The following is a 21,278-nucleotide window of genomic DNA, read 5'->3' as shown; positions in this document are numbered from 1 at the left end:
TTATAGGGTGTTTATGCTATATAGGCCCGCGTGAAATGTGGTGTGATTTAGTAGTAGGGGCACACAGGGTTTTTGCGATCGATCTCCAACTGTGAAGAAAGCAGAGTGCTCAGAGAGAAGAAGTAGGAGTATAATAATTCGGAGAGTGTTGTTTAAGGTTTTAGGCGGAGATTTTCGCAACTAAAGCCCCTTACCCATCAGTAATCATGCTGACGATGGAACAGAACGGTGGGCACCGAATTGCAGCAGTTCGTCGTCGATCGGCATCGCGGGTGTTCGTGCAGCTCAATGTAAGTGTTTGTTTGTTTACCAACCATCTGGATCAGGTTCTGGGGGTTCGCCTGGCTCACACGATCATGCAGGAATGTGGGTGCGTGCGGATCACCACCCAGTCTTAGCAGTCAAAGTCACACATTTTGGTAAAATAGCTCCGAAGAACGTCGAAGGTTTAGTTTTGTTGGACGAACAGATGACAGAGTCGTCTAGACATGCACTTCGTCTACACCCTAGAGAGAGAGAGATTATATATCAGCACACACTTACGGTCGTTCGGTCGTAAAATTCGTATTGCGTCCTCGCACATTCCTGCAGACGCTTAATGTTCGCCGTGGGAAGAACGTCGCGGTGTTTCGTCATTTCAAAATATTTTTTGTGGGTTTATAAAAGATAAAAACACCAAAAGATAGCGTGCTCTGAAATATTGAGCAGTAGAAGCATTATGCGATCGCCACCAATAAGATCTCCAAGATAAGTGTCTTGAACTGCGCGAGATCATAGCTTGCAGCTGAGAAACAACAAAAAACCTCTGACTAATTCAGACAAAAACTCTAAACCAAATGTTTTTTTTTTCGAGTTAAGTAATCGGTCCAGTTTTGGGTTTTCGTCCAAATGGTTTCGATACGTTTACACTGCTGCAGATGAAAGACGGTGTGGTAGAAACTAACAAACGGGAAGGACGTCTGAAGCGTTTTCCTGGCGCTTTTTTGTTTTCCCTGTCCCCGTCTTTTGAAGTAAGACTGAGGGCGGAAAAGAAATAAATCACACCTGTCAAAAAGCCATCATCCAGCGCTTCTTCGCTCGTTAGTATCCCCCGCCGAGGCGCGCGCACCGGCCGAGCGAAAAGTTTATGTATCTTTGATCATTACCAGCGAGCGCGAGCGAACTCCATAAGCACATCATCGGTTTCATAAGAAGAAAATGATTGCTTTGGTTGTGTTTTTGGTACTTTTTTCTCTTAGTTTTTTTGTGATCTTCAAACGCTCATAAGTCTCTTACGCCTCAAACGGCAAAAGAAAGCAACAAGGTCGCAAAAAGTGAGAAAAAAATTTGCCATTTCCTCATGCCCGTTTGCGCGTGACCGATTTAATGCGAGCAACTTGAAAGCAGTACTAAAATCTCATTAATGTTCGCCAATTCATGCGAAAGTGCGTCGTCGTCTGCGAATCAAAAAATCCAGTGACCGGTAGAGTGACGATGCAAAAAAAAAAGCATCGCCAAAGTGCCGCAGGCGCACCCGCTATCATCATCCTGGGCGGATCTAATTTCAAGTTGAACTAGCAGTACGCTGCGAGCAGCAGCAGCAGCAGCAGCAGGGAACGCCGAAACTAACCCAGTTTTCGCTCGGCCACGCTGTGTAGAGTCGATGCTAATTTATGACCCCACGCTTTTGGCCTATCTCACACCTGCCACCCAATTTCTCCAAAGTTTTTTTTTTTTTGTTTGGGTGGTCCCCGTCCCAGTGGTCTTGTTGTTGCTCCTCGCCATAAGTAAGTAGAGCCAGCGTGTGCATGATATTGTGGCCGCAGGGGGTTGCTTTGTTTTTTCTTCTTCTTCTTCGCCTTCTGCCGGTCAACCTGTGGTGAAAGAGGTCCAATTAGTGGCGGTTCTTCGGGTTCTCAAGGGGCGTGCAATTAGTGAATTTATTGATGGGAAATGAGCGAGCGAGTGAGTGAGTGATTGAACCGAACAACTGCGGGCGCACACAACAAGGCTACTTTCACTTCACCCCGGGAGCGTCGGGTCGGGAGCGTGTGTGCGACAGTTTAGAACAGCCGTTTTACGACCTCGCGTTCCTTTCTAATCATTGTCCTTAATCAGCGGTTAATGCAGCGGTTGTAAAAATTAGCGATGTTGATGATATGTGTATGCTAGCGAACGGGGGTATGAGTATTTATTTGTCCGCGCTTCCTGCTCTAGCATCTTCAGTTCAGCTGCCAGAGCTGTGTGATCGCACCAAAAATTCCATTTGGAGCCAGTGAGTCGACGCATATGTAAACTCTTTCGAAACTGTTCCAAGGTTGCGTTCTAATTCGATTCCGATCGAGTACAATACACCCGGAAAAAGAAGAAACGTTTCGAGCGCGAACGATCGTTTCTAAGGCGCTTATAAATCGTTTTACCACTCCGCTGCCTTCGTCTGGCGATTTTCAGGCCTAGCTACCCCCTTCCCCACGGAAAAGGGGGTTCCGGAGTACCGAAAAATTGCCGAAAATGATAGCCTTTGTGTGGTGAGGCGGCAGCGGGTTCCTTTAACCGATTGATGGCGGCTTCCAAACCGCACCCAGGCCCGAAAACAGCGTCATGTAAACATCGATTCGTTTTCTTTCATCAAGGTTACAGGCACTCGCCCGCACTACATCATTTGGAATGAAGGTGTGTCGTCGTGATGCGTCGGCCTTAGTGGCCCCAGTGGCAAACGGAACCTGATTTACATAATTTTACAGTTTACAATACATGGGAAAAACACGACCGGGGGCCCCATTGTCTGTGTCCGCGCATATGGGCGCATTCAAAAGGGGTTTGGTCCCGCCGCCCTGTTAGTGATGACAGGTAACGATGCTTCTTTTGACGCCTGTAAGCGAATCATCATCCCAGCGCGATGGCTTTTCAGCATGGATCGATAGTAATTTACGATATTGTCGCTTAGATAAGCGCTAATGGGTAAACACACACACACAAACACACAAGTCCAATGGGGCATGTAACTGCTGTTGCGTTGTTTGATACGCAAGCGCACCCTCATCCGTACTGCAGTGGACCACAAACCCGCCAGATTGGAGACGGGCAAAACAGCAATCAGCCACACGATAGCAGCTTATCAGGCCCCCGAAGCTGCAAAATCGATTACAGCTTTGGGTCCTCAAAGGGCGCTTTAATGCCCGCTAATCGCAAGCCGACGGAGTATTTGTGCGCAGCACTAACACACTACCAATACGACAAACACACTAATGTGTACGTTCTTCCTCTTATCCACTTGCAGGAAATTTATCGCGAAATCAAATCGAACTCCCGGGCAGTAGCAGCTTGCATTCGTAGCTACGAACGTGACCGAAAGTCTGCCTCGTCCGCATCCGGCAAGGGTTCCCTGACGCCGGACGTCGAAGCATCGCTCGGTGGCGGCAGCAGCAACAGCAACAGCACCAGTGGCCATAATAATAATAATAGTAATAGTAGCGTAGCACCGACCGCTGACGGCAAGGGCAAAGAGAACGGTGGAGGAGGCGTGAAAGGATTAGAGCGGCGCTACCATCTGCTCTACCTGAAAGCGTTCGAGATACAGTGCCTTTTGGAGGGTTTGTTGGACAGCAAGACTTCGGTAAGTACCTCTGTAGTGGAAGTAGAAATGGACAGTGATTTGATTTTTTTTTTATTCGCTTATGCAGAGCTCGGACAACAACGCTAGCCTGTCGGACACGGATGAGGAGCCGGCCAACAAGCTAGCCCGTGTCAGCAGCTCCAGCATCAAATCTCAGGGTTCTAATCACAACGACACATTGAATAATGTAAGTACACGACACTGACAGAACTTAATCGCAGTTCAGCCGTACTAATCACTTTATTTTCTTCTTTTTTTCTTTGCAGGAAGAATGGGTTAAGGTAAAGAAGCTGTCCAACGCTGGTTTCGATGCCGATTCTGAAGGCAGCGATAGTGAAATTGTGCCGAAAATCATTGCCTACAGTGGAGCGACAGTGGGCAGCAGCGCCTACAACAATACTAGCAGCGGCAGCGCCAGCAGCCAGAAGCAGCAGGAGGAAGTTCAGTACCACCCGGGTAGCGGGGGCATTTTAACTAGCAGCAGCGCAGTAGCACCATCATCCTCACCGAGCTCGGGTAATCTTATGATGGAAGCAGACATCAACAACCTATCGACGACGACGACACTTTCCGATGCCACGACACTGACGCAGACCAGCAGCACGAACGGAGCCACCGAAGTCGCCGCCCTCGCCGCGACCGTGCTGAAGGAGAACATTCTCAACAACAACAACAACAACAACACAACGATCGAGAGCGAAAAGTCACTGCTGATCGGGTCGTGCGATCTGGTCGATGGAGCCGCCCCACTGCTCAGCAGCACCGGACTCGATGTGGTAAACAATAATGCGAGCGTGAACGGAGCAGCAATCGTGCCGAAGGAGCGTCAAGCCGGCAAGGGATCCCTGCGCAACGCGAAATCATCCTCCCCGATCGGCGGTTCGTCTGGCAAGCAGAAGCGGTCGAAGGTGAGCGACTCGTCGAAGTTTAACCGCTCCAATCGCAAGTCGAAGAATTGCGCCACGTTTTACTTCAAACATCTCGACACGGACTCGGAGCTGAACAAGGATTCGAGCGAGCGGACCAAATCGGACGAATCGTCCTCACCCGGTACATCGTCGCCCTCTGCGTCCTCTTCTGAAGGGGACGACGAGTGGGTGTACAACAACGGTGGCGGTGAGGAAGAGGAGGAAGAAGACGACGATGATCTGCTAGCGGTGCGGAAGCGTGCGGAAGCGGCTCGCGAGGCCGGCGAAGAGGAGGAGAAGGAAAACAAACCGGCGGACCGAGGTGGTGATAAGCATCAGCGGGAGGAGCTTGTGGCGTCGACCGGTGCCTTAAAGATGACGGCCGGGCGGGAACCGAAGTCGAAGAAGTGTTTGGACTTTTCGCGCGATGCGTCCCAGAAGGGTGGACAGGCGGCGAGTACGACAAACGGGCGCAGCAATGGTGGGGGAGGACGGTCGCTGATGATGACGTCGATTGGCAGTTTCGGCAAGGGCACGGAGAGTGTCAACGGCGGTACCAAGGGATCGAAGGTATGTAGAAAGGAGGAGCAGGAGGGAAGAGGGTTCATTCAACCTGCTGTTGGGAGTTTAATTAGCATTTTTTGTGCATTATTGGGAGGTTTTTTGTGAGATGGTCCCAGCGACTCCCAGCGTTGTGCTTGCTGAATGCTTAACATTGTGCCGAACGAAAAGCGTTTACTGTTCGAGTTACTGTTTTGTTGTTGTTGTTGTTGTTGTTGCGTTTGAATGTTAATGAACTTAGTCGTTACACGTTTTCTCGCTTGCGTTTTATCGAAGTCAACTTGTTGAAGTTCTTTTTTTTACATTTAAAGCTCATATTCTTTCGCTTCACCGTGTTTCGCTCAAGCCACTCAAGCCTCGAACGAGCGATTGTAGTAATGTATCGATTTTTCGTTCAAATTGTGCTTACGTGCAGCTGGTCACAAGTGTGTTGTTCTCCATCCTTGTTTTTACCCCATCTCTCATACATCACCGTGCCACACACAACAACAAAAAAACGCATTTCTACGTCTATGTGTGTGCGAGCGTGTTATAGCTGATTGCAATTATTTTCGTTGTTTTTGCATCTCCACGAAATGGAAGACCACCACCAACCAACCACCCCCTTTACCCGTCGTCTATCGAGTGAACGCGGATGTGTGTTTCGATAATCAACGTCATTAGTGTGTGGCGGCAAAATGTGTGTTAGTTTCGCACAGCGAAGAGACGCAAATGCACATACATATGTGCGTATTGATCGTTTGGAGGTTGCGGTGTCGGTCCCAGGCTGCCCCCGATCTCAGTATGCACGAAGCGCTCGTGGCGACAGCTTTTGCAAAACCACAAGAGAGAACAGGGGGCAACCGATAGAACATCGCTTTTGCGAGCGGCCTTGTGGTGGTGTTTGTGTACCTTTTTTTTTTTTTTGGTGTGTGATCGTCTCTTTGTTTTGTTTTGTAAGCGTATCTTATCATTCGCGAGATACGGAGAGAGGTGGCCTTAGATACCTAACAGGGGCGCGCACTGTTCGTGTGGCGTGTGTGTTCTTCCGTCACCAAAGTGGTAGTACTTTCGCTCCTAGTTACAGGTTGCAGTTTTGGAAGTGCTTTTCCTTTCGCGCGGCTCGATAAAATCCATATCTTATACACCGCAATCTCCTAGTTCGATACGCTCATTCAGCCTTTCAAACCAACCAAACAGCACGGAACTCTACTCACCCGGTTGAAACAACACATTTTCTCACCATTTTCTTCATTTTATTTTCTTGCTTCACGAACGTCCGTGCTCTCTCGCTCTCGCGCCTCGCAGTATGCAACCAGCTCGATCCAAAGGTTAGTGCTGCATGCCGAAACGCTGGTGCGTGACGAAATTTTCGCCAAAAACGCGGCTGCAGCTGCGGCGGCGGCGGCCGTGGCCGGTGGCAGTACGCCCAAAACGGTGGTGAAAAATCCCCACTACTATAATCACCATCACCACCATCATCATCACAACTACAGTGCTAACAATAGCAGCAGCAACAACAGCAGCAGCAGCCACCACCATCCCGTGCTGCCGGTGGGGCTGATTGCCGTCGAAACGGGGGCGAACCGGCACGGTGCTGCCAGCACCGCTCACAGTCAGCATCACCATCACCATCACCATCACGGTCACGGTCGAAAGGCGGAGAAAGCCATGAGCAATCTGAAGATGAATCTAATCGAGGTAAGTGTGCATGACGCGTTTGCAAGGCCGACGAGGGGCTGGAGCGAGCCCTTCTCTGCTTGGGGATGGTCTGTGGCTTCTTGCAGGAAGGGTAACGCCCCGTTGTTAGTTCCATTCACTAACGTCGACGGTCGACGTGCTGTGTGTCGCAACTGGATGAGCTCGCCGAACGCGGGCGGTACCTGTGTGTTGAACGAAAACCAGCTGATTAAATTGTAAACACTTGTTTTGCTAATGTGCCACTTTCGTTTTTTGTTCTTCCCTTTCTCTCTCCCGCCCTCCTGCACAGGAATGGCTTGAAAAGCAACCGCTAGACGCACCGGTGTCGGCACCACTGCTGCCAGCCTCCGCACCGACGACCGACTGTGAAGCGTCGGGCGAGTACACCGACTCCGATTCGATCGCGCGCGACACGGACAGCTCGGAGGGGCTGGCCAACTCGGTCGCCACCTGCCTGCAGGGCGAGCAGACGCAAACGTCCCAGGAGCTGCTGAACGACGGCACGTCCTACCCGTCCGAGAACTCGAACGATGACGAGGGCGTCGCCACCAATTCGAAAGGCGGAAGCAGCGGCACGGCTGCCGCCACCGCCACCGGGGGAGCCGGTGGAGCCGGCGGTGTAACGGCCGCCAGCTCGAGCCCTTCGCTCTCGACATCGGCCGTGCATGGCAGCGGTGGAGCAGGCAGCGTGTCGACGGTAGTGAAGCGTAGACCGCACCGATCCGCCACCGATCGACCGTGGTCGGTGTCGTGCATGTCGCAGCTGAACGCATCGAGCGTGGAAATTAACCAGTACGGTGGCGGTGGAGGTGGTGGTGGTGGGGGCACGAGCGGACCGGACAGTGCCGGTGGCAGTGGCGGTGGCGGCAACGACGACCGCAAGCAGCACAGTGGCAGTGGCGGTGACGTCGGTGCCGGTGGCAGCAATGACAGTGGCAACCGACGACCGCTGACGGACCACCGCAACTACTCGATCAGCGAATCGGCACTGAACACGATGGCCCGGGCCGGCAGTGGCTCGTCGATGGTTGGATCCCGCGGCAGCATGAAGCCAACCTCCAGTCAGCAGACCGTCGTGCGCAACGCCGAAAGCAAGGGTTCGCTCAAGAAGCGCAAGCTGCGTCCGCGTCGCAAGGTGAGTTCGTGCTCTCTGTGTGAGCCTGTGTCGTGTGTGTGGTGAAAATGAAAAAGAAAAAAGACAAAAAAAAAACTGTTGCACGTGTCGTGTGCTTGCTTGCAAGGTGAATTAATGGCATTTGCAATTGGCGCTGCTGTGTGGCGGCCGTTCGTCGCTTGTTGTTGGACGGTTTTAAATTGGTTTCGGACGAAGCTTTCGGAACACCGACCGCCGGCCACAACCCACACGGGCGAGGTTGCCCAATGCACACAACCTCGTGTGTCGAATTGTGGGCGGTTTGCGCTTTCCTGCTGCGGGGAAAATTATTTTATTAGACTGTGTTAATAAACGCCAAAGTATAGCGCCAAAACTATATTGTACTCGCTAGTAGATTGGTTTGTGGTTGCGGTTGCGATTGAAGGTTGCATCACTCCTGAGTGGAGCGTTTTTGACGAATCGAATCAAAATCGAACGAGCGCGCTTGACTGACGTCAAGTTATGGGTTTATTGTAATGCATTTCAAGTGGAAGTGTTCGTGTAAATTGCATTGAAAACAAAGTCTCGTGCAAAAGTCAATATTAAAATGGAATATTTTGGCTCGTTGCCATCATTATTGGTGCTGTGTGCATGATATCATCGACACAGAAAGGCGATGAGACAAAAGTGCAAGTTTGGCATGTTATTTTTTTTTAAATTTATTGTACACGTTTCAAACTCTCTTGTGGTTTACTTTTCCGACAAACACAGATGCAATGAGGCAACCCCTGTGTAAAGGTGAGATAAAATGTAAATATTGCGTCGGTGTCGGGGTTTTCTTCGTGCTTCCTCTTGCCCTCTTGTTGCAGTTTTGCACTGCTGATAAAAAAAAGAACGTGACGAGAATGTTCCATTCCATATTAACAGTACGCTGTGAAGTTTCACCTCCGTGTCAGTGCCTGTCAGATAACCGCACAGAGCGCATATGCACAGGTAGTTTTGATCCGCGAGTGAAATCAGTTTATTTTACTGTATGTGTATCCCATATCTCTTTAAGATAATATTTCCCTACTTAAATACTTTATTTCTTTTTTGTCCGTTTTGTTTTTAGAATCGCATTGATGAGTCGGGCTCGGACGAATCGCAACCACCGCACCACAGCTCGTCCACGTTGCATCTGCTGCAGCAGTCGCTGCTCCTACAGTACAACGCGCTCGCCGCTGGCAGCGCGCAACCGCTGCGCGAGATACAACTGTCCGGGACGGGCGGCAGCAACAGCAGTGTGGCGGGCGGTGGCGTTATTGCCTCCAGCCGACGGTTGCTAAAGTCGGAATCATTTTCCGGCCGGCTGCGGCTATCCGACGATCTGCTTACGCTGTCCTCCCTGTCCGGTTCTTCCTCGCGCAAGTCGTCCTCGGTGCGGCAAACGACCACGGCAGCAGCCCGTTCGTCGTCCAAGCGTTCGCAGGACAGCGAGGAAGAGTTCGGCTGCGCGATGGCGAAGCCCGAGTTCCGCATCGGCTCACTGACGCGCACCCGGTGCGGCAGTCTCAATCTAGGATCATTAGCGGCGCTCGCTAATTATAATCTAGATGGTGTGGAGAAGGCGGAAACCGACCTGAACGGAACCGGCACGGGCACGGAGGAGATGAGCAGCTTCTCGGAGCAGGCGTGGGACAACTACCAGGAGAAGTACATGTCCGAACCGTACTCGGAGGACCGGGATACGGATGCGGCCCGCCGGCTGCTCGACTTTGGCGACGACTATCGGAACTTTATCGATTCGCAGTCGGACTGTGCGTCGTCGTCGCTGTCGGCGGCCAATATGGATTCGCTGTCGCCGCCACGGTTCCGGCTCAAGTCGGAATCGGCGAATAAGTCGGAGACGAACGCGAACTCGCTCAATCGCCGCAAGCGATTGGACGAGTACCGGATGGATGATCGATATGGTAAGGATCGCTAGTTGCATTATTAAACCTTTTTTTTGCAATGCAATCTAATGCGTTTTTTGTAATTGAATTTCCCTCGACCAAACAGGCAACAACATGAACTCCTGGTCCAGCAAATCGGGCAGCCCGCCCCAATCGACCAGCAACATCAGTGGACGAAAGAATGGTTCGCTCTCCTTCCTCGAGGGAACGCCACTCGCACCGATGGCTGAATCGAGCGGCAACAGCAGCGGGTTGAACGGATTGTTGAGCGCTGGAGGTGTCGGCGGTGGTACGACAAGCGGCGTCCGACGCCGTTCCCTACGCTCCGTCGACAAGCACAACTCGTCGGCCGCGTTCGTTCGGTCGATGTCGCACGAAACGAGCAGCAGCTCGAACAACGAGTTCGACGAGGACATGGAGGCCGAGGTGAAGAAGCTGCTGATCCAGAGCAAGATCCGGTTCGCCAACACCGAGGCGCTGAAGGCCAAGTGCCACCTGCTGAAGCCGGACGACTACGTAAGACTGTTGCTTCTCTATTACTGTGATCTTTGCTTGCGTTACGCATGTGCCCACTGCTGCTGTATCAGCGCTGTGTTGTTGTTGATAGTTTGCGTGTTTTGGGAGCTGTGTTATGGTAAAACTTGAGCGGAAAATAGCGAATGGGGGAATGGGATTAGCGGGAAACTCTCTACTTAGGTGCATGATGTGAAAAGGGAAAAACTCTTAGTAAAATACTTCTTTTTCCGGTACAGGTGTTTTTACGTACGTAGAAATATAAAAGTCCCCCAAAATTAACACATTACCCACTCGCCCGTGTGTGTGTGTGTGTGTTTGTACATAATTTGGAGAAAGTAAGGCGCTTCCAACCCGTCGAAAATACAATTTTCATTGATTATTTTTCCACTCGAGTTGCGATAGCTTTTCATTTATACATTTTTTGTGAGATTCCTCAAACGTAAGGTTAAGCTTCCACACACACGTGGTGGAACACATTACTTTTAATTTCTTTTCTTTAGCATATATGAGAGTGTGTGTGAGTGTCGGTAGTGTTCCGGTAGAAAACAAAAAATCATAGCCAAGGAAGCAAACCCAGTGATAGTAAGTTTTGTAAATATTCGTATAATTGCTACGTTCACACTTTCTAATTTCGGAAACAAAAGCTGCTTCAATTAATTAGACCTTGGAATGGTTCATTAAAAAAAAACGGAAACAAAACAAAGCAACAGCAACGCCTAGAAAAGCACCGCGATTCATACTGCTCTACCGCACCTCTCCTGCATGGTGTAGGATATTTCGTGGGCTGGATGGCCCATCCGGTGGAATGTTTAATCTTAGGAATAATCCTAAAACACGCTCAAGCGCTCATATCGTCCATTTTAAAACCAGCTAAATCTCTACCACCATCAGATCATTAGCTTTAAGTAACTGTGGAGTGTAGTTTTGGTTAGGCTCGAAAAGCATGCTAACTTGTTCAAAACCCGTTTACCTGATCGTTCCATCCTTATTACACTCACTCTCACCAACTTTTACCATAACATTGCCACCATCCTTCATCGCCCCCTCTATTTGTGTCACCCAATTTGCGATTCAACTAACGATCTTTTACACCGTGTGCTTTGTGCTTTCTTCCCATTTTAGAGCGAAATCATTACCACCTGCCGGGAGAACGTGCGCTGCCTGGAGTCGGTGCTACGCTGCCAGCCCGGAACAGTGCTGACCGCCGCCAAGTGCCAAGATTTACGAGGTAAGCGGATGATGCATCCACCCCGTGCACAAACCACTAGTAGAGGCTCGTCTTCTGCCGAGATAGAGGGCGAAGAGCGCGACTATAGTGAGGAGGAGGGCGATAGCGAAAGCGACGACGAGGACGACGGCGGTAGTAGTACAATTAGCTGTAGCGATAGCAGCAGTACCGATAGCAGTTACGCTAGCACCTTAGGCCGGCGACAGTCGGAGGGCGAGCCAGCGAGCCACCAGCGGCAGCCGTGGAGCCGCTGCGCTGGACAGCGGGGTGGTAGGGCCGCGGGCAGAAGACAGACAAACGGCGGTAGCGATAGGGCCAGCGGCAGCAGGAGTAGCAAGGAAGGGCAGGAACGGCTGCAAGAGAACGAGCGGCCGGTGGCGGTGTTGCAAACGCCTGGCAAGGGTCGCCGGGAACGACGGCCCCGCAAGCCGAAGAAGGTGGTCGTGGTGGTGCGGGAAGAGTGCCGGTGCGCTCGCATTACCCGCTTCATTGCCTGGCTGATCGATTTCCTGCTCGACATCGGCAATGTGATGCGCAACTTTACGCTGTACCGGTTTTTCGTCGGCGTGCTGAATGGGTTCTACCGGCTGGTCGATTTCTTCGGGCGCGATCGCACACCCGCGGTCGCCGCCTCCTCCTCCTCCACCGCCTCGGCGGTGGGCAGTGGTAGCGAGAGCGGCCTGGGAAGCTTGACCGGTGCCAGCGCTGCTGCCAGCTTCGTCAACACGAAGGCTTTGGCGCGCGGTGCTGACGACCTACTGAAACGATTGACAGTCGGCATCATTTGAAAAAAATGGGGTGTCGAGAGGGGCATTTAAGAAAAAACCGGCACGCCACTGTCTGGGCGTGTATGGATGAGCTTTTTTTTGCGTGTGTGTTTACTGCGTGTAAAGGTGCAATGTCTCTCTTTCTCTTGCCTTCCCTGTGTCCTTGCTATTTCCTACTTGCACACAAGAAACGATCGACAGGAAAGGAATCTTTTGACAAGCTCTCTTTCTCTTGTAGTAAGGGCAAACCCACGTTGCGTTTGCGCGTCCTTTTTGGGACGCTTTTGGACAACGGTTACCACCAATAATCAGCGTTAGTTTTATGTAGAATACCGCAATAATGTTACCTTTCACGCCTATCATCACCATCTTTCCTGTTGTGTTGTTCTTTTGTTTTGTTTTTAAATTAGTATCTGTAACCGAATAAAGCATCACAGGGGGCTTGCACCTTTGAACACACATAAACACGCATCGTGTTGCTTCCTGGCTTCATTTTATTTGTCTATATTTATATTGTCTCGGTCGCGCACTGTGCACTTCCAAACTTCCTTGCTCCGTTTGTTGCGTGTTGCTCGTTGTCGATGCTAGTCAGCTTGGGTGATAGTTATAGTCATTGGTAGCAGGATAAACGGTTCGATTTTAAAGAAGAATTTCATCACCATCGCTAACAACAATGCAGCCTTTAACGCTTTTTTGCACGTTTGTTTAACACTCACCAACACACATCTCATCGCATTAACCTATTGGGAATTAATTTAGATGCATTCGGTTGTCAGGTTGTATGGATCGGTATGCGTTTTGTCAGGTTTCCCGGTAAAGCGTCCCGTTGTGTTGTGTGGTAGCCAGTGAATGTTAGTAGTTTAGTACGACCTATGCGAGCACTAGCCGGTAAGTATCTCTCAGGACACAGACAGACAGACAGCAGGTTCGACGAATCTCTCATCCTCCTCAAAAGCGTTCTGCGGAGAAAGAAATCATCTCAAGCGTATCACTCACTCACGCTCTTAGCAAAGCTCTTCTACGCTCGGAAAAGCGTCCTTGAACCATTTCGGGCGTCCTTCGACAGCATCCTTGACCGTGGACGTGCGACCTCGATCCGTCCACACCGGGTGACACAGGTGCGAAGACACTCCGCGTGTCCCCTTGAACCCGCACGGTCAGTCACCTTTCGCTCGGGGCGTTGGGGCGAACAATCTAGGTCGAGGTCTCAGTATACAACCTTTGTAAAAACAGGTCAAGGCCGCCAATGCCGAAGGTTTTCTCCCGGCCTAATGTAATTCGATTACATTCAACAGAGTAGTGCTTTGTGTGCGTTCGCTTCTTTTTTTGTCCAGTGGTACCGAAAGCGAGCACTGAGTGGAAAGGAACCCGCTCGATTGTTGCCCTTTTCGTTCACGCTTTCGGCTCGGTAGGGCTACAAAAAGGGGAAGAAGTTGGACATGTGGGAGGTGTGTTTGTGTGTTGTTGTGCGCATGCCCTTGTATAATATGCAGGGAGAGGGTGGTTTGTTGCTTTTGACGGTTCCACACAGCCGAAACGTCATTCGATTGTGCGGTTCTTGGAGCCAGTGGTGTTGCGAAAAACAGGAATCTTTCATCAGCTTTTGCCTGATTTATTTTGTGTTTACCCGATGTTTCTTCTTTCGGAAGATCGTTTGAACCATCTGGCAATGCCAGTGAAAGTGAACAATTAGTACACAGTGGGCCGTAAACGGAGCAAAACACAAAAAACAACGCCCCAAACACCAAACCATTAGTGTTTTGTAAGCGCCACAACAACTTCTGGATGCTGTTGGAAAACTCATTAAGATTTCATCCGCACCAAATACGTTAAGACACTTGATTGCCTCCAAAAAAAAACCCCCCGCGCACTCTCGAAAGATGAAACTCAAGTGCCGGCCGAAGGTAGTGCACTGCCGAAGTCAGTGGAGCTGTACGGTGGTGGTGGGCCAGCGTCTGGCAATCGTAAGCTGATAATGGCACACGTCTGTTCGTTGTGGTTTGTGTCAGGCTTTTTTCTGTTTGTGACTACTAAGTCAACGAGCCGTGCGTGAGGGTGAGTGTAGCGAGGGCTTGTGAGCTGGACTAATGTGAATCGGCATCGTCGCGCAAGGAGGGGTCGTCTAGGGTCGAAACACGAAGCGCCATACCAACCTAACGCCGTACCGGGTTGCCGTTGGGAGAACGGTTGTACGCGCTTGCACGCTCGCTCGAGCTATTCCGCCGAACTAGTCGCACCGGTGCATCAGTATAGGGCGGGTGTGAAGGTGGTTAGCGCGTTTGTGTGTGTGTGTCTCTCTCTCGTGCAACCAGCACCGATGTTGTGGGCAATTGAAACATGACCCTCGGGCAGGAGCGATAGCAGAGCGTGCGACGAGCGCTGCGCAAGCACATTGAGCAAGTGATTTTTTAATGCCAAAAGGAAGCATCGATTACGCGAGCGACAGAGGAAATACGATTCTGTGTTTGTGTGTGTGTCTGTGTGTTTGGTGTGGTGTGTGGTTTGATTTGTTGTGAGGCTTTTGGCGTTGATCATGATGACGGTGGACGACACCCGGCAAACGCGATGAGAGAGAGAGAGGTGTTTTGGCCCCCTTTTAGTTGACAAACTCGCGAACCGAATTTCGTCCAAGATCGTTGAACTGGTTCGCTGTAAAAGTAAACCGTCGGCAGTAGTGTCGCTCTGTCGTGATGTCGCGGGTGGTAACGATCCGGCCCAAAGCGCACCGGGCGGTGCAGACCGATAAACTAAATGGTACTACACCACCGTGCCTAATTACGGCTCTCAGGGTCCTCCCTCTGCAGCAGGATGTGTTTTTCTAATAACCGCCAAAACTCCGTTTACTCCAACAAACAGATACAATCGTCTGCTGGGAAGGGCTACTGAACTGGAGCGAGCGGCGCGTCATCAGCAACCAGTTCCTGGACGATATACGCGCGCTGAAGGACGTCCTGGAGGAGCTGGGCAGCAAGACGTTCAACATCTGCTCGGAGTCGCACATCCAGCTGGCGATCGATCAACTGAAGGTATGTATGAGGGAGATTAGTTAGCTAGAAGTGTTAGCTAAATCACGCGCCATTAGCTCGGCGCGTTAATTAGGCAGAAGAAAAGCGCTTTGTGTGCACCGAGCAACCGAGTAGAAAGTGAAGCTGTTGGTGCGGCGCATGCGCAACGGTTTGCGCAAAACAAAGTGAACGTGATCGGTACCGTACAATACAGCACACACACACACACATCAGTGTTGCAGTAGTAGGCGGAGGCGGTTGTGCATTTAATGGATCATCAAAATAAACGATGATCGAATGGGGCGAAGCCGATGCCAATTACTCGTTGCTGGTTGCAAGTAATTATAAAATACCGTATATTAAACAGCGTCCGTCCGGCCAACGATCTTACCTTTTGATGTCGTAATGCTGTTTGTATGTGTATGTGTGTGATGTACATGCTCTACCACGTGGAACTCCACGTGTGTTGCGTACGGTACGTTTTGAGCGCGGTTTTTCTTCCGAAATGAGGAAGGAGAACGATCATTACTGGTGCGTATGTTAGCTTTAGATAAGATGATCTTCACGCGATAAAGCGTGGCATTTTTGTTGAAAACTTCAAATGTTGCTTTAAGGGAGTTGTTATATCTCTCACACGCATTCGTAAGGCTGTGACGTACGTCAACAAACCGTTTGCGCTGATGCGCATCAAAGCGGAACGATGGAACTTGATGTTGAAAGTGTTCGTACAAAGGCTGAAGGTTTCTCGACGTCATCGTGTAACATAATCATAACCCTAAAATGTGTGACTTTTAGAGCCAAACTTCCTCCAACTATGTGTCCTTGGCTGTGTTTAAATGGGTTTTAACTCTCCCTCCTTCTCTCTCCGTCTCTCCCTCTTCTCACGCCACAGAATGAGCACAAAGTTCTGCAGAACCAACGGCCAAAGATGCTCACGCTGAACGCAACCGTACACAACTGGGTGTCGAACCAGGAGCAGCAGCGCAAGGAGCTGCTCGACTCGTCCGTCGACGCCCGGCTGGAGCAGCTGGAACGGGACAAGAACTTTGACCGCTGCATTGGGGGCCACTGTGGCGAATGCTACGACTGTCTGAACGATATCCGCCTGGATACGTCGGTCAATCGCGAGCTGAAGTATGGCATCACCACCCTGTACAGTACCTGGGATGAGGCGGAAGTGCGGTAAGTCATTAGGGAAGATTACCCCCTAAAACAAGTCACTCACTGTTGCCTCCTTCTTCCCTCCAGACTAAGAAACCGCATCGAAAATCTGACCACCTCCATGATGACGTGGAAGCAGCTGGAGGATGGTTTGAGCGATTTCCGCAACACGCTGGACCGGGACCGGGGAAAACTTCAAGGCATTGAAGGCGCCCTCCAGAGTGGCGGCGGCACTACCGAGGAGATCGTGAACAGTGTGAAGGAGGTCGTGAAGGCACTGTCGGAGAAGGTGGATCCACTCTTCCAGCAGCAGCAGCAGCAACAGAACGGTGCTATCGAGTCGTCCGGAGCGTTTCAGCAGCAGCAGCTGGAGTCGCCTCAGGAGAACCTGCAGCAGCTGCTGGTGCCGGCGCTCCCGGCCTGCGTTAAGCTCTCGTCGAACGGTTCTCTGTCTGACAGTGGCATTTCCGACGGTGGCGGCATGTCTGACGGCAGCCTGTCGGAGCGCGAGCGGCGGCTGAACGCGCTCAAGCGGCTAGTAAAGCAGCTCGAGGTAGCGCTCGCGCCCGGCAGTGACGCGATGCAGACGATCACGAAGCGGCTCGAAATGGCGGAGCACGATTTGCGCTCGCTGCAGAGCACGTGCCGCAAGATCATCATGAGCGAGAAGAACCAGCAGGAGCAGCGGCTGCAGGCAACGCAGCAGGACCGTCCGGCTGGCCGGGACTCGGCCGACGGGAACAACAACAACAGTGCGGCGGTGAAAAACAAGAACAAGAAATCACCCTCGCGGTAAGTAGTAATGCACTTTGTTGGAGTTGTTTTGTCAATTTATAATGAAATTCTTTCCTTATTATTATCCAAAATTACAGCAAGAAGCATCGAAACGGCGGACAGAACCGCAGCCAGTCAAACACCTCCGCCGAAGCGACGGAAAACGAAGACGACGAGCACTTGCTGCAGCAGCAAAAGCAGCAGCAGGAGGAGCTGCAGCGTGAGCATCTGCTGGCGATGCAGAAAACGGGCCAGCTCGGCATTGTGCAAACGACCAAGATGAAGCTGTCGCAGAACCGGTGGGTGTGGCGCATCACCAAGATCGCCGTGCCCGTCCAGCTGGCCCTGGTGCTGGTGATGTGTGCCGCCTGCTTCTTCGAGCCGCACTGCTGCGACGCGCTCAACACCTACTCGATGAGCCTGACGCCCCAGCTGCGCTACATGAAGGGACCACCGCCGATTTAATGTGGGAGCAAAATTGAGGTGAACATCCGCGGCAATAGCCCACCGTATGACGGTTGCACCATAGAGGCGTTCGCACCAGGGGGGGCGGGGCTGTCATGAGAGGGTGCGATTTTAAGTAATTGGATAGATTTTTTATATCCTGGAGATATAACACACGCGCGCCCGGTTGTTTAGTTACTATATTACTACACCTGGCCCTCCCCTGGACCTGGGAGTGGGCAAAAAACAGGGATCCAGGGTTCACAAACCCTTCCTTCGCTTCCCCCGGGGAAGCATTGTGGTGTATAATCTTACTCTTTAATATTTTGTTTCTGCAATTTCGTTCTTCCTAACGTTCATAATCTTGTCATCGTTTCGTGCGTAAGTTTACGCTATACGTATTTACACATATTTACACATATGCATATTTTTTTTTGTACAGGAAAGTACGCCAATCTTAGTATTTTAATCTGTTTTTCTTCTTCATTTTTCTCTCCCTTTACTTTACCTTACTCCCTACTTAGAGCTTATATTTATTAGAGCGTTTAGCTTCGAATCAAATGTACAATACTATTCGACCGCAGCACACGGGGTCGATCGGTTCGTTTAGTGATGTTATTTAATCGTAAGCGCATCGTGTAAGAGAGCAATTTAGTATGCATTAATGAACCTTATTTTTTTTCGATTTTTGAGTTAGTTTATCAGTCGGCCGTTATTAGCCGACGATTCGAATTGTAAGTTTTCGTTTCAATTTTGTTCTATACTTTCAATTACCAATACAAAGATAGCTACGAACGTTAGTGTGGCTTCATCTTCCGCTACTTGTTACTTGTACCGAGATAAATAACTACTAACAATTTAAATTGTAAGTTTACCTCTAACGGAAGCAAAAACAAAACCTCCTTAAACTTAAAAGCTACGCTATTTGGTGCGAAGCTACGAAGCCGCTGGTTATAGCATACTTAACAAACAGCAACGAATCGAAACCATACAGTGCCTTGTAACAGCAGAAGCGAACGTTACGGTTGCAATGCATAAAGGTGCGTTGATTCTCTACCCCCAAAAATCGCGCTTGCCAACAGCAACAACTCGGCAAAAGACTGTTTTTGTAGCGAAAAGGTGAGTGCTGCTGCTGCTGCTGCTGCTGCTGCTGTTGGTTTGGCTTTCCATCTCCAGTGATAATAGCAGTTCCATTAAAACCGAAAAAAGTAGTTAGAGAAGAGAGAGGATGGATAAACAAACAAAAAAAACGGTGTGTGTACCACACACTGACACGTCGGTTGAGTGTTTTCGGTCGGTCGGTCAGTCGCTCGCTACTTATATTGCCTTCACGAATTGTAAGATGATTTGTTTTTTTCGTTTTTGTTTCTGTAAGAACTCTGCGCCTCGGCACACAGCACTGCACCGAGTATTTTGCTCTGTACTTGTATCTTCCTCCTGAGGCATGCGTCCTTAATTTGTATATTTTGTCGAAGTAAAAAAAGCAGAAAAGAAGTGTATTAGGAGGTCACCATAAGCGTGCGGTGTCGAAGTTTCGTGAACACAGGTTTCTTACGTACGCAAACTACCCCACTACTATCTTACCCCGGTGTAATATGTTGTTCGTGGACTAGTTAGTTTACCTTTAGCCTTTTGCGTTCGAGAATTGAGGGGCACGTGGCCTTTACCGTGTCTCATCTTTATTCCGGTTCATTCCTTACTCTTGATTGTTAGTGCACAAAACATTTAAAAAAAACGATGGAAAGCGAAGCTAAAAGCAAGCAAGAAATCCGACAAATAGGAGATAAGGAATTGGATTTGTAAGGATCGCGCCCTAACGCGCTTACTTCCGGTAATACATACAGACATAAGTGCGTGAGATTTGAGGCAAGGCAAATGATGTTAGGAGGTTTATATTTTATCGGAACAAGAGCTTAACAGCGAAGAGTGCAATTTTCAATTGTTTCTCGATTCATCTTTCTCTTCCTTCTCCTTTTTGAGTAGGGACGGGACAGGCTCCCGACGTGCGCGGGCCGATGCACCAAGAAAGCAAACAAAACCGCAATCGCCAGAACACAAACAAAAACCAATATATATGCAATAGAGACACGAAACAGCAGAAGGTGGAGAATAAATTTTACATTTTCCTACAATCGAATATGTGCGGGCGTGATATAGAGTTGTGCGCGTTTGGGACGCTGCCACGGCGGTCATGCCGGGCACGTTCACCATCGTGCGTGCGTGTAGAGCAATAACATCCGAACGGTCGAAGCTCCAAAAGCTGCTGGTTGCTTCTCTAATCGATTGCAGTCATTATTTCTTTCCAGAACACGATGTAAGCTGTACACACAGTGACGTCATTTCGGGATCGTTTGTGGGGCGCTGCGGAATTCGCGAACGAGGAAACGAAACCATCGAGCTCGCAGATCATAAGAATTTTTGTACGCGCAGAACGATCGAAATCATCCATTGGTGTGTAGCGTTAAAGAGAAGATCACGATTAATAATTGTACCGGTGGCAGGTCTAGAACGATCGCAACACATCTAAGCTTGCTGCTGCTGCTGCAGCAGACCTTGAAGTCCTCGGATACTGAAGCGTCATGCTCGACATTGACTTGACCCCCCGATCCCCAAACGAGTAGTGGGGGGGGGGGGGGGTTGGGTCATTCGGTCATTCACATATTCGTGTAAAGTACGCATTCCAAGCATAGTTTAATCTCTTATCTCCTACCACAATTACTGGTCTACTACTGCTTACAGTAATGGTTTTACATCTTCCCAACACACACACACAACATTCGCACACGCTCCTCCAGCGTTCCAATGATTCTTCCGCTAGCCGGATGTTGTAAGTCCAAGTACGCATAATTACCCACGCTTTACGCCAGCGCGAGTTGATGGTGGTGGGATGGGGGTATACGAGATCGGACGAGTAAGATTGTGCGTGATCCATCCGCGGCACGTGCTGGCACTTAGTCACCTTCTGACGCATGCACAAGTACACGAGTATATTTCATTAATGAACTGTCTATTCTTCCACGATATGGGTGCCGCTCGATGCTACACCCGCGAATCAAGAGCATGTACAGGCATTCCTCATAGGAGCATGATGGGTGGATATGCCAATTGGTAACTATAATGCACTGAAATGATCTCCCTCCTCCTCACTGGGGATAATAAAATATGCATTGTTTCTCCGTGCTTGTAAGACTTTTTCAGCAAGGGATTCCTAAAATCCGGAATATGCAAAAAAGTGGATTGCAATTAATGCAACACTAGCGTCAAATTAACCCGCGCGTTAGGATGGGAAACGGGTGTGCAAACAATGTGTTGCAGGTGCAATTACATGACCTAAATGACCACTAATTGCGAACGTGCTATGGTCGTGTTAAAGAGAGAGGGAGTGGGGGAAATAAGAGGCGTTTTGGTAGAAGATCCTCGCGTGTTACGCAAGCTGGAAGCGTTCTCGGGCAAGGACAACGGACACTCTTGCCAAAAGGCCCGCCCGTAAGACCCGTTAAACCCGAGTCCTTAACCAGCGCGGAGCAAAGTGGCGTAAAGCTTCTTCGCTCGCTCGCTCCCGACGATTGGCAGGAATCTTGAAAATGGCAAATGATTACGATGCACGCAACCATT

The 21,278-nt window shown here is 50.1% G+C and overlaps 1 protein-coding gene across 3 annotated transcripts in view; it reads left to right on the top strand.

Moving 5' to 3' along the window:
- Window positions 1–19,800, top strand: part of LOC121597632 (serine-rich adhesin for platelets) — a 136,854-nt gene extending 117,054 nt beyond the window's left edge. The window contains exons 1-13 of one of the 3 annotated variants that reach the window (XM_041923523.1): window positions 192–290; window positions 3,260–3,595; window positions 3,663–3,782; window positions 3,862–5,073; window positions 6,352–6,744; window positions 7,034–7,879; window positions 8,949–9,786; window positions 9,875–10,284; window positions 11,407–11,512; window positions 15,136–15,305; window positions 16,177–16,466; window positions 16,533–17,237; window positions 17,318–19,800. In XM_041923523.1, the coding sequence (XP_041779457.1) occupies window positions 207–290; window positions 3,260–3,595; window positions 3,663–3,782; window positions 3,862–5,073; window positions 6,352–6,744; window positions 7,034–7,879; window positions 8,949–9,786; window positions 9,875–10,284; window positions 11,407–11,512; window positions 15,136–15,305; window positions 16,177–16,466; window positions 16,533–17,237; window positions 17,318–17,684 (5,877 nt within the window). In that variant the 5' untranslated portion in view covers window positions 192–206 and the 3' untranslated portion in view covers window positions 17,685–19,800. Of the gene's footprint in view, window positions 1–191; window positions 291–3,259; window positions 3,596–3,662; window positions 3,783–3,861; window positions 5,074–6,351; window positions 6,745–7,033; window positions 7,880–8,948; window positions 9,787–9,874; window positions 10,285–11,406; window positions 11,513–15,135; window positions 15,306–16,176; window positions 16,467–16,532; window positions 17,238–17,317 lie in introns of those variants that run through there. The other 2 variants (XM_041923521.1, XM_041923522.1) reach the window with 2 other exon arrangements.
- The last annotated feature ends 1,478 nt before the right edge of the window (window positions 19,801–21,278 follow it).

The sequence above is a fragment of the Anopheles merus genome, chromosome 3R (genome assembly GCF_017562075.2).
Source record: "Anopheles merus strain MAF chromosome 3R, AmerM5.1, whole genome shotgun sequence".
Lineage (NCBI taxonomy): Eukaryota > Metazoa > Arthropoda > Insecta > Diptera > Culicidae > Anopheles > Anopheles merus.
The sequence above is the reverse complement of the archived record's forward strand: the minus strand, read 5'-3'. Positions and strand labels throughout refer to the sequence as shown.